At 35.6% G+C, this 12,756-nt stretch overlaps 1 protein-coding gene across 1 annotated transcript; it reads left to right on the top strand.

Moving 5' to 3' along the window:
• Positions 1 to 174: 174 nt before the first annotated feature.
• Positions 175 to 11,209, top strand: LOC134534313 (uncharacterized). Its single transcript, XM_063372696.1, has 6 exons — positions 175 to 390; positions 1,793 to 2,653; positions 4,304 to 4,558; positions 5,125 to 5,216; positions 7,202 to 7,374; positions 7,716 to 11,209. The coding sequence occupies exons 1-6, from the start codon at positions 287 to 289 to the stop codon at positions 7,803 to 7,805; spliced, it is 1,575 nt and encodes a 524-aa protein (XP_063228766.1). The 5' UTR covers positions 175 to 286; the 3' UTR covers positions 7,806 to 11,209.
• Positions 11,210 to 12,756: the final 1,547 nt, after the last annotated feature.

The raw sequence follows: 12,756 nt of genomic DNA, 5'->3' as shown, positions 1-12,756 counted from the left end.
TCAATGAAATAATACTTTTTTTAACTTTTTGAAAATATATAATTTTTGTTAAAAACGTATCTATATGTCAATTTTAATTTTTCTGTTAAAATAGCTGTCTTTGTGATAGGCTGGGTTGCATGTGCGTAACTTTTCCACGTTGGTGTGTATATTATATAGGTATGTTTCTATTTTGTTTATATAATCTATGATACACCGTTGTTCCATGTCAATGTGTTTATCCTAGGCCATGGTTAGAAAAAAATAATATTCTCTATTTATTTATTATAATTTTTTTTAAGAATTAATGATTAGCAAAAGTGTGGCGAATTGTTTTTTATTTTATTTTCCAAGGATGGTTAAGTTTTATGCTGTTGCTCGAGGAAGACACCCGGGTGTTTACAATGATTGGTACGTTGTTTACTACTCATTAACATAATTTTTTAATATTTGTAATTAATGTAATCTTACCTAACCAACCGTCCACATTATGTTACAGTACTTACATAATGCACAACTCTGCTTGGTATTTATCTAAAATTTCATAGAAAAAAGTTATTTAACCATTAAAATTAAAAATTACAAACTTAAATTTTTTTACTTTGTGACATGTTTTCCAATCATTCTGTGGGAGGGTTTTGTGAGGCTTCATATAGTTAATCATCTTAACAATTGATTATATTAAGTTAACCATATTAAAATTACTGTTAAATCATTTGAATGGTTGGTTAGGAATTAACAATTATGTAGTAGCTAACCTAACCAATTGTCCACACATTTACAAAATTTCACAGTATTTTTAATGTGGTTAACTTATCCTAATCAACCTAATTTACCTAGTTTAACAGAGTGTTTAAACTATCAGTGACATGAAGTATTGCAATCTTCCCTTAGAAAATTCTTGAACTACATTGCAGGAATTAATTAAATGCATGTTCTTTTGTAAATTGGTTTGTAATTGAATATCCAGTTGTATTTTAATGTAAAATATTAAAATAAAAAGGATATGGATATGTTTGAGATGTAAGCTGTATAATTACCAAAATATATTTGATTTTGAAAATATTTATAATTTTTCTGTCCTCTTTTTGTAGTGTTTTCCCCTTTACTTGTATTGTGTATGAGTGTTACATGTACAATAGTCATGTATGTCATGTCTACTTTTGAGGCAAAGGTTGCTGAGGGAGTTTTTTCTAACTGTGGTATATCCAGGTTTTCCGTCATCACTTTTTTTTTCTTCTGAGATGTTCATCGCACAGGTGCAACTCCCTGCCCTTGTCGTTGGGTAGCAGAGCGTGGTTCTATTCCCCAGACCTCTGGGTTATGGGCCCAGCACGCTTCCAGATAAACAACTCAAGGAATTTCGAAAGACACCTGGGCACATCATCAGAGTCTTTGCAAAATTTTTAGGACTTCCAAAATGTGTCATTTACATGAAGAATTTGTAGTATTTTCTGAGGATTCCATATATTTATTTTCCTAGTAAATACATTTGTAATGTGTGAATGGTGTTAATATGTGCAATTTTTAGCATTTTTCCTATAATATTTTCTCATTTTTAATGATTTATGACAGAAAATTCCTGGTACCTATTCATTCTTCATAGCCTGTTACACTAATAAATTTCTTGAAATATAATCTGAATCAAATAATGCCTCTTTGTAGGATTATCAGCATGTTAGTAATTTTAATTTATAAAATTTTTTGAATTTTTATTTAATTTTAAAATATATAAGTAGTTAAGTTAGCAATTACCTAAGAAATTATATTATAACATTTAGAGCATAATTACTTTGAGAATAATTTGTTTCAGGGACACTTGTCTAGCTCAGGTTACCAAAATGGCCAATGCTATGTACAGGAAGTTCAATACGGCTAAAGAAGCGAATGAATTTGTTAAAAAGTTTGCAATTCCGGCCACAACTGTCTCGGCCAAAAAATATCCCGTTGCTGCTCCGGTGAGGTCCTTGCCGTTGGCTCTGTCACCCGTGAAGAAGAAACACGACTCAGATATGGAGGTGATCGGGGTGTCGCAAGACCCAGTGGAGCCTTCGTCAACCAGGAGGTTGCCGTTACCGCTGTCACAGACGCAGGTTAAATTCGACAAGAATACGATTCAAGGTGTTAACAATGTTCCTTTCAGTAACGGCACACAAGAACCACATGCGAACAATGCCGCAGCACCAGAAACTGCTACTCCAGGTCCTTCTTCTGATCACACGAGCACTCCCCCGGCGCTCCCGGCCGAGGATTTGGAAACGCGATTCGAATCGTTCATGAGAATGTACATGGAGTTCCACAAGCAAATGGTGACTGAAATGCGGAGCACCAAGAAGAGGCTGAAGAACTTCCAGAGGACTGCGTTCAAGGACACGCCGGCCCACCGGCGGCTGCAGGCGTCCATCACGCAGGGCATGGGCTCGCTCGAGACCCGCTTGAAGGCCGTCATGGTAGACTTCAGCGCGGAGGTGCACGCCCTGCAGAAGCGCATGACCGAGGACAAGATAGCGGCGATGGTGTCGTCGCTGGCCGACGGCTCGGCCCACCTCTCCAGGGTCGCCCGGGTGGAGAAGAGGAAGGCTAAGAGGGGCAAGGGGTCGACATCCGCCAGGATGAAGCTGGCTGCGATGATGCAGCCCATGACCCCGACACAGGTCCTTTTCGCCAACAAGAGGTACGTTTCTGCTGAGGTGCATCGTGCACTACCTTCCTACTTCATTGTCCTTGATGAGTTGTATCAGTACCATTAGTACATGCGACTAACTGCAAATAAGTGGTCTCCATAAAAGAACGTCCAAGTTCCAATTATATATTATAACAGTTTAATTTAGACTGTTTGCAACAAATCATAACATCAAATTGAAGGTAAACTAACCTAGTTTTCTAGTTTTTCTTACAAATGTTCAATATGTGCATCTTTAGCTATACGACACACATACAACCTAAAGTCCAATTATTCTTCCCACACTTTGGTTAACACATCTGGAGTAATGGAAGCAAAAGCCTTTTCAATTCTGTATCTCAGCTCTGGCAAATCATTAGGTAGCGGTGGAAAGTAGACACAATTTGCATGGCGTTATGTCAGGTGAATGTGGAGGCCAATGATAAAGAGCTCTGTCGTATTGACCATTACGACCAATCATCCGCTCTACTAATTGGGGAAAGAGCCATTCTTTCAACATAGGTGGCGCTGTAAGCGAGAAAACAACACAGCAGTACTCGCGCATGCGCTTATCTAAAACTGTTTGCTATTCTTTAATTGTGACCAACTACACTCTACAATGCTTAGGTACTATTAAAATTTACACATTCTTTTATGGGCAGGCTGTAAAATGCAGTGTTGTTTGACTGCAAGTTTTACCAATGTTTCACTGTATTAATATTGCAAATTATTTTATTATTATTAATTTTTGCACCAAACGTGTACTCCACTGTATCTGATATCAGTCAATATCCTACTGGACGCATAAACACACTTGCTTCGGTCGATGGCTGATGTATGTCATTTAGTGTCTGTTGTGTTTTCTGTTTGCATGTTTAACATTGTACGTTATTTGTTAACGTTTTCCTTTCCACCCATAGCATCTCTAAAAAAGTGATTGCAAATTGACTCCTTTGTGGTTCGCCTGACTGGGAGTCTCGTAAGTAATACTTAGGGACAAGATTGTATAGTGAATTGTGATAAAACTGAAATAACACCGAAAACAATGTCAGTACACCCCATACCACCAAAATGTAAGTTGAGTTCGGCAGCATTTAACCAAAACGTAATTCAGATCACAAAAAGAATAATCTTTTAATGTTTGCGATTCAAGGAATGTTATGATTTCCTGACAAAAATCATACCAAAGTGCATAGCTCAGAAAATTAATTTACTTTGTGTTATTATGATTCTCTTGTTTAATCATTTTTAAACCACTGATGCTCACCATTTTATTTTCATTGTTCGGAATGTATCTGTTTTAGACCAATTCATTAAAAATGATTTTATCGTAAAATTGCAGCATACAAATACACTGTTTTAATGGAGTAAGTTTTACAAAACAGTAGTTATCAGAATAAAGACAAAATCACGCAGACTAATTTGGTAGTGAACTTGCTTCATTTTGACCTTCTGACATTCCTAGCTTTCTTTCCAGCACAGATGTGAGATGTAGGTTGCTTAGCATGACATGAAGTTTCAGCATGAACGTAGTGTTTCAAGGATGTGTACGAGTGGCCAGACTTGTGTTTCTCTGTTGACCCCCCACCACCACCCAACTTGTAGTGGGATTGGCTGGTGAGGTAGGTTTAGAATTAGTTAGTGCTCGTTTTTGGTTTGCAGAAGCTTCAGCACGGACGGGAAAGATGGCGACGAGCCTCCGCTGAAAGTGGTCAAGACGGAGGTGAACCACGGAGTTACGACCGTCAAAGAGGAGCCAGCCGACGGCGATGACGTAGCGGACGGCGGGGGCAGTTACAGTTTCAATGTGGACCCCGACGGCTACGTCCATGTTTACACAGATGGCGCGTGTGAGAAGAACGGTTTCTCCGGGGCTAAGGCAGGGATCGGCGTCTGGTTCGGTCACAATCACCCACTGTGAGTGTCCGTTCATCCGTGTTATTTGAAATCTCCGTGCATTGTTGAGAACAATGCCACAGCCTCGTGTAGCTTTTTCTTGTGTCAGTCAACATTATCGAGTCATTGAATATGCAAAACACTGTTTAAGTTTTATAAACTTTACTATTTCATGCTTGTACTCTGATATTAGATTTTACTCTAGTTCTTACGAAGAAATTCTGAAATTCATATTATTAATATTTATTCAGCGGTAACTATCTTTAACCCATCTTTTGGAAAACTAATTAATACAGCGTTTAATGACGTAAATGGGACCAAAAAAATGTTAATTACGGGAAAACGTAATAAATACAGAGAAAGAAAATACGTTCTTCGCTGAATTTTATTCTATTTGATCCTAAACAAATATATTTGTATGGTTTATGGGCTGTTTATTCTTACAGCAGATAATAATTAACATTTTCATGACTTGTGTGTGAAGATTACTTGAAACTGGAATCCTGCAAACACCAATTATTTATTTCATGTATCATTTCATATAAAATTGGCGGTAATGCCGAGCTGACAGGTGCTCTGTTTGGCAGGAACTCATCAGAGCCTGTCAGGGGCAGGCCGACCAACAACACGGCAGAGATACAGGCCGCCCAGTACGCAGCGGAGTTGGCTCGCGGCGCAGGTGAGCGAAACACGCTTGCCGCAGAAAATTAAACACAGAGTTACGTGCTGCATCATCAAGTACGTAAGTGATAAGAGCTTCACCTGCCATTTTTTGTAACAGGCTTCCGAATTTGATGAGCCATTGTTTCACATGATAATTAAATTTATCAGCTGGTCTTCGTAATTTATAATAGCATAAATTAAGTCCTTGTCTGGTGCCAGAGTCCATGTAGAGGCGACTCAAACTATACCCAGAAGACACAAGTCGTAAGTGGATCAGAAATCCATTATCCTAGAGTAACAGTTCATCTATTATGGCTACAGCAAAAATGATAATCGCAAATCATTGTGGCATAAGTGCGGCTCGAAATGTGACTATAAATTAGTACTCGCCATTTCCATTCTGGAATAAGTTCATGCTGCAGTTTGTCTATTATAGTCCATCTCATGCTTAGATTGCAGTTTACAAAGCAAATGAGTCTACTGTTCCCAAATTAATGCTACCTGGTTTACTAAATAAAAATTCTTATTTTATATACTGTCAATAAGTTTTAGTATGTTATTAATGTTATAAATGTTATTTAATTATTTGTTAATTTTGAAAGACCATAAAATAGTGTTTTTTTATGGTATTATTCAGAGGTGCCCACCCCCCCTCCCCCAAACACTATGACTCCCCCCCCTCCCCCCCCGAAATTTGTTATGCCATTTTCTCAATGATTTACTCAATTATTTTATAATATTATACTTTTTTAGTATTATATTTTATCACATTAATTAAAACTGATTTTCTAATAATAATTTTGGTCATATCAGGTAATATTTCCATCCTGAACCGACAGATGCCAAACTGCTTTTGTTGAGGAAAGTGCGGGGTTGCCAATTTGATTTACAAGATCCCTTTCAATTATCAAAACACCAGAAACGTATTTTCACATTAGAAGCTATAATTATGTAAATAATATATACATTTTTCTCGTATTTTAACCCCCCCCCCCCCCCCCCCCGCCCTGAAATTTTAATAACGCAGTCTGCGTCGTTACCCCCCCCTTGTGGGCACCCCTGTATTATTACAGTTGTAAACATTCTGGAGAAGAAAAACCATACACCAATTATTATTTCACAGGAGAAACTATTTTTAGCAGTCAGTCACAATAAAAAAAACAACAAGGAAATCCATTAATTATGTCCTGTGGTAAAATATGGCAAAAAAAATTAATATTAAACAAAATTAAAAAAAAAAGGGAGGGGGACAAAATGTTCAAAAAATAAGATGGCTTCTCTCTGTTACGTTTGAAGCTAGAGTTGAATATTATTAGGTGATGCTCTTCATGAACTATAAGAAAATGTATTTCCAAAATTTTCATTACAATGTCTTTTTTTTTAATGTGTTTTTAAGTTCATTTAAAAAAAATTAACTAAGATAAATTTTTGTCTAAACTTATTGTGCTTTTTGGATGTGTTTGGCAACAGCACACTGAAACAAGGACAGCAACGCTAATAGCAGATATTGTGCATTGGAAATAAACAGCGAATGCCCTTCAAAATGCACACTGCAATCTAAGGATGGGGCACACTGTAGGCCACGAACATATTTCGATTACCCCAAAGAGTCACAAAAAGTCTCTTAAGAGAGTAAAGAATCGACATGGTATTGTTTGTTTGTCGCCGAAACGTGCTGCTTTTCATCGGAACTCGTAACGACATTCGTACGAGAAGGGGGTTCAAGCTTTGAGGTTGTGCTTGAGAGGTTTTTGCAGTTTGTTTTAAACTACACAGGCTTGGGGAAAAAAAAAAATACATTTAAAACAAAACTTTGCTGAGGGAAGAAAAAAAATGGTTATTTGTACAAATTACAGATGCTTATTTAGCAGGGAAACTTGTTAATGGGAAGTTTTGCAAGAAGGATCGATCGCCTTGCCGAGGGAGCGAATGTGAAACGCTACGTGAAGAGCTGCGAGGAAACCCCGCGGAGAAGCGTGACGCGGGCCTGCCGTGTTGCAGGCGTGCGCAAGCTGTGCATCAACACGGACTCCATGTTCCTCATCAACAGCATGACCCTGTGGCTGGACAAGTGGAAGAGGAACAAGTGGCAGCTGTCGGGCGGGGGGCCCGTCAAGAACAAGGAGAGCTTCGAGGCTCTCGAGGCGGCGCTGCGGGGGCTCAGCGTCAAGTGGGTGAGTGCCCGGCGGGGGGAGGGACGATAGAACTGGCCTCCGTGAAGGTAGCGAGGAAACCTGTCTGCGTGAAAATATAAAAATGTTGGTTCGTTCAAAATCTTAAATCTCTGAAAAATTCTTCACTGATTGCTTTGAAAATTTTGACACAGTGTCAAGTATTGTTCTGTTAAAAAAGAAACAAAATTGTACTTGCCAAAATATTTAAATGTTCTAGAAATATGATTGACTTCTTCTGTACACGGTAACCGTCCTCTTCGCCTTGGTTAGTGCAGAACGCCATATTTTAGCAACTGGACCGAGTGTGTGTCGAAGTCGTCTGTGTCTGTGTTGGGTCGCAGAACCATGTTCGTGGCCACGCGGGCATCTTGGGCAACGAGATGGCAGATTCCTTGGCCAGAAGTGGAGCGCTCCGCTACAAGGACAGCTGAGCCGAGCGGTCGAGGAGAGTGGCGCGTCGCTGGTGCCTTTACAAGTGGCCCCACTGCAAAAACATGTTCTGTATTTACTTTGTTTATTACCACGTGTGTTCCCTATTACTAGTCTGTTATGCTCTTTTTTTTTATTAGGGGTCTGAAAATATTTGATTGTAATGATGAGTAATTTAAGATATGATTCGACATTTGAAAAGGAATAATTGTTTTTCATTTACCAGCATGGCATTTGATACAGCAAGTGGGATTCATTCGCAACAAAATTGAATAAGGATAATATGTATGAAGCCAAAAAGATTTGTTGAGAAATTTAGATTTGTTTTCTACAACATTTGTTGCAAGTGTAACAAAAATAAAGTGGTTATGATTTCAGATTATTAACAAAGCAATTTTAAAACTTAAAATAATAATTGGAAAAAAATTTGCAGTCAGTTTTTCTGTTATTCGTTAATAGTTATGGTTCCATACATTTTTCATTAATGTTTCTTGGACTCGTGTGAAGTGTGAAAATAAACGTTTTCACAGTATGTTAAAATTTGACTTGTAAAGTATTTGATTTTTGTGAATAATTTGATACTTGTTTCAAAATTCGTTATGAATTTAAAAAAATGGGTTTACAAAAGACGGATATTCACTAGGGATGTACCAATATTGAATTTCTAATTTATGAGTGGGGCTTCTAATGGTTTAACTTCATTAGTTTCTACTGATAATTCTTATTCCATGGGTATCTCAAAAATATTTTTGGAAATAGAAGCACTATTTTCAAGATCACTTCTAATTACATTGTTTTCAACACTGAACGACAGCTCTCAAAGTTGTTTTATTTTACTTTTGGCTCCCAACATGAAGTTTGCGCGGTCACAGTGTTACCAATATTCCATAGTTTGCAGATAACGATTATTAACTATGAAGCTATTTCAGCCAATCAGAATGAATACACATTTGCATTGCTACTCCTCTAATTTGTATGTTGTTACAATATATACAGGTTTTTTTAAGCATCATAATTAGGCTATATGTAGTTAGTTCACTGTACCTCCACATGGTTAAGTTAGACCTTAAAGAAATAATTTTATATATATATATATATATATATATATATTTTTTTTTTAGTTGTATCCTAAGCTTGTATTAGTATTACAAATAACCTGTAGTAAATTTCTCTTTTAACCGTTTTGCTATGTAGTTCTTTTTCAAGACATTTTAAAGACATTTTCAACATGCTTGAAGTTGCAGAGGAATGAATTTGTCAACTGAAGATAATAACACAGTACTAAATATATCAGAGACTTAAAAGAGCTGTACATAATGTGCTTTTGGAACAGTTAGTGCAAACTGGTGTCTGGAAAAAACGGCAAGAATTGGTACTAGCACAAAATATGGAATTATGACCTGATTTTAATATAAATATATTGCTCATTTTTCTCCATTACATGGTATTTTTATTTTGTTGCTTGTTATTCAAAAATACATAATTAAGAGTACTCAATACTTTTAATTAAGGAAGGCTTTTATTTGCATGATTTTGTAAGTATGTATGTAAATATGTTAATAAAAATAAAAAGAGAAGTGTAGCTTATGCAGCAGGGTTCAGTGATGTACTTGTTAGTTAACGTGGTTAATCTCGTGGTAGGAATTGACTGATGCAAGAGAAAATGTATTCTCAAATTTGCAAATTCATTAGTGCAGTTAGTTCAGGCGTGAACTTGCCATAGTAGCAACCAGAGTGAGGGCATTTTCTGTTACATTGCTAAATGACTTGCTATGCAGACACAGTGCATACATTTATGTTTAGTTTCATTGAAAAGTTTAGTATTGACCAACAAAAATGTGGAAAATATAATGAAACAATCACTTATGTTCTATTTGCAGAAATATGTTAAAACTTTTCAAGTGTGTAATCTTGAATTTTTCTGTTTAATACTGATTTAGGTAAAAAAATTAAGTATTATTTTATAAATTACAAAAGTAGTTTTGTGTTTTTTACGTATTCAAATGAAAACTCTCAAATAAATTCTGAGCAAATATGCTAGAAATCAAGACTGTATAGCAGGGACCGGAAAGTTACTTTTAAAAAGTAACTCAGTTACAGTTACAAATATTCCATTGGAAATGTAACCCTGTTACAACTACAAGTTACACTACTGAAAATAAACCAGTTACAGTTATGAGAAAAGTAACTGTAAGTTACTTTAACAGTTACTTTGTGAAAAACTAAAAATGTGATACGTAATATTGTTATAATTAATTAAAAGCTAATAAAACATATTGTGTTTAGTAAAGATATATGTTTATTTAAACTGAAAATTTTTAAATAGGTCTTAAATTACATTGAGTAATTAGTTCACACTACAAAATTGTTCGCAGCACCACGCAACAAGCATTTCACAATAAGGTTATTTTTATCACTCGACCGAACTTCGAAAAAATTAGAATATGAAGGCCACTGCAACGAAAATTCTGGACTGCTTTCTCGGCTTCTCGCATCATTAGATTCTGTCATTGCTTTCGCGCATGTGCACAGGTAGGTTAATTAATTAAACAGCACAGCAGTAAACCCGCATGCCGCAAATATTAAAGAAATGACAATCAAAATACGAGCGCAGGCTAGCCAACAGCAGTTTTACAAGTACAAGCAATACCATCGCAAATAATATGCTCGTATGGGATTTTCGTTCTGGGATTGAAAATATCAACAAATCGTTGTTCGTTCAATAAGAAATTCATTTAAAAAATGTAACGCAAGAAGTAACGACAATTATCGTTACTTTAAGGCAAAAAATGTAATTCAGTTACAGTTACAGTTACTGAAAACTTAATATATTGCGTTACCATGATCGTTACCATTAAAAGTAACTGTTACAAATAACGTCGTTACTAATAGCGCGTTACTTCCAGTCCCTGTTGTATAGCTTCATGATGACAAATCTGTCTTTATTATCACACCAGTCCAATAAATGGCAGAAAATAAGTGCAGTATTAACATTGTATTTATTTAAAATTTTCTATATAAACATTATGATGGTAAAAAAAGGTTCCTTTCTTGTAGTACTTTTTTTTTTTTTGCAAAACATTTTTTATTGTTACACAAAACAATTTTATGGTAAAAAAATACACGTCCAGTTGTTTCAAATTTCTGGATAGAAGAGAATGTTTGTCGCAGGTTAATATACTTTATGTTACTTCATAAAATAATTAATAATTATTGTAGTGTACTTGATGCTACCAGATTGTTGGTTGCATGCTCACCTGTGTTGGTAGCATATCACTGTCTGATGTTAGTTTCTACATTTATAATGTATTTGATTTCAGGGAAAAATTTGTATGCTTATATTTTGTTTATGAATGTTTTTGTAACCATGTTGTATTTACATGGAAGTAAAGGTGTATATAAAATACGAAGAGTAAATTTTTTTATTTTTTCCTCAACTTATTTTTATTTAACTGATAAGAATGTGAATGTTTCTGTTAGGCTAGTGTCACACAAAGTAGACACACTACCAGAATCTTTAACTGTGTTTGCGTGGTCTGTGCCTTCGACGACTTCAGTAACCAAATAGCTACTTAACTTGGTGTTATTGTTCCATAATTAGATTGCTACTACTACCTACCAGTACTACATTACATTAAGTTCTACTGGAAGGTGTAACTACAACACCTGCACATGTATGCTACATCTGTTGGAAAAATAAAAGTGGGTTAAATAGTGCAAAAGGTGTACGTGGATGGGAAATCACACATTTGAATAGGTACCAGGTTTTGTGACAGCATTGTGACTTGATTATTTGGAATAAATAATGTCATAGTTACAATATGGAGGCTAAGACAAAATCTAATGTATTAGAAAATTTTGAGTAGAAATTTAGAAAGAAGCAAGAAAACAGTGTTACCCATTAAACAAAATTTGTCTTACCTACATAATTTAAAATTTTATTTATAACTTTTTTCTATCATATGATTAAACATTTTCTCTTCAGATTAACTGACTACTAATATATGATACAGTAATTTTTTATACAAATAATTATTAATTACCTCTTAATAGCACTTATATACATATATGTTAGGTGGTATTTCAACGTCCTTTGCACTAGCTACTTTGTTCCTCTCTAAACCATCCACAGAAGTTATGAAACATACATATATGTACAGAAAAAGAGTTGACGACAAGGCTCTAAGCTATATTGGAGAAGCAAAGATTGAATGTTGAACTGCAAAAAGGCACATTACAAGGGATTCTGATGAATGTTTAATGCCTGCCATTTTATTCATTTCTTTCATAATAAATAAAACAAAGCAATAATGTTTAACAACAATCATTACATTGCATCGTAAAGATGAAATAAAAACCTCTGAAAAACTGATAACAAATGAATTTAGCTTTGAATGTCTGTGATCACAGCCACATGCTTAGACAAATATTTCTTGTAGTTGATTACGAGTAATAAAAACGAAACAGTATGTCACAATGCACAAAAAGTTTGACACAGAAAATATCCTACATAGGGCTATCCAGAAAATTGAATTATGATAAATATAAATATACAGTTTTACTTAAACATTCAAATGGTAACCCAAAATCATAACAAAATAATACTGTAGTGAAAATTTAAAGGCAATATAATTACGATTCTCAGCACAGATGTTCAGGGATTACAAGTTAAACAGCGAGATCAATTAAATACTTAGATTACACAGCATGAGCCCAGAGGCAAAACGTGTGGTTTTCATCCATGCAAAAATTCGCAGCCAGGCAAGAGTTACCGAGTGGCAGGCCCACCCAAGTAGAAGTTAAACAGGGACTAGCAATCCAAAACTGCCATGATGTACTCGCACATGCTGAAATAGCAGATTGAAAGACCAAATACTTAAAACTTCAAACAGCATCAGCAAATTCATTTCTGGGCAGCGCATCGCGGGCTTTAACAAGCAGTTAGTTAATCAT

Source organism: Bacillus rossius, chromosome 7 (assembly GCF_032445375.1).
Source record: "Bacillus rossius redtenbacheri isolate Brsri chromosome 7, Brsri_v3, whole genome shotgun sequence".
NCBI lineage: Eukaryota > Metazoa > Arthropoda > Insecta > Phasmatodea > Bacillidae > Bacillus > Bacillus rossius.
Note: the sequence above shows the minus strand (reverse complement) of the source record. Positions and strands in the feature narration are given on the sequence as shown.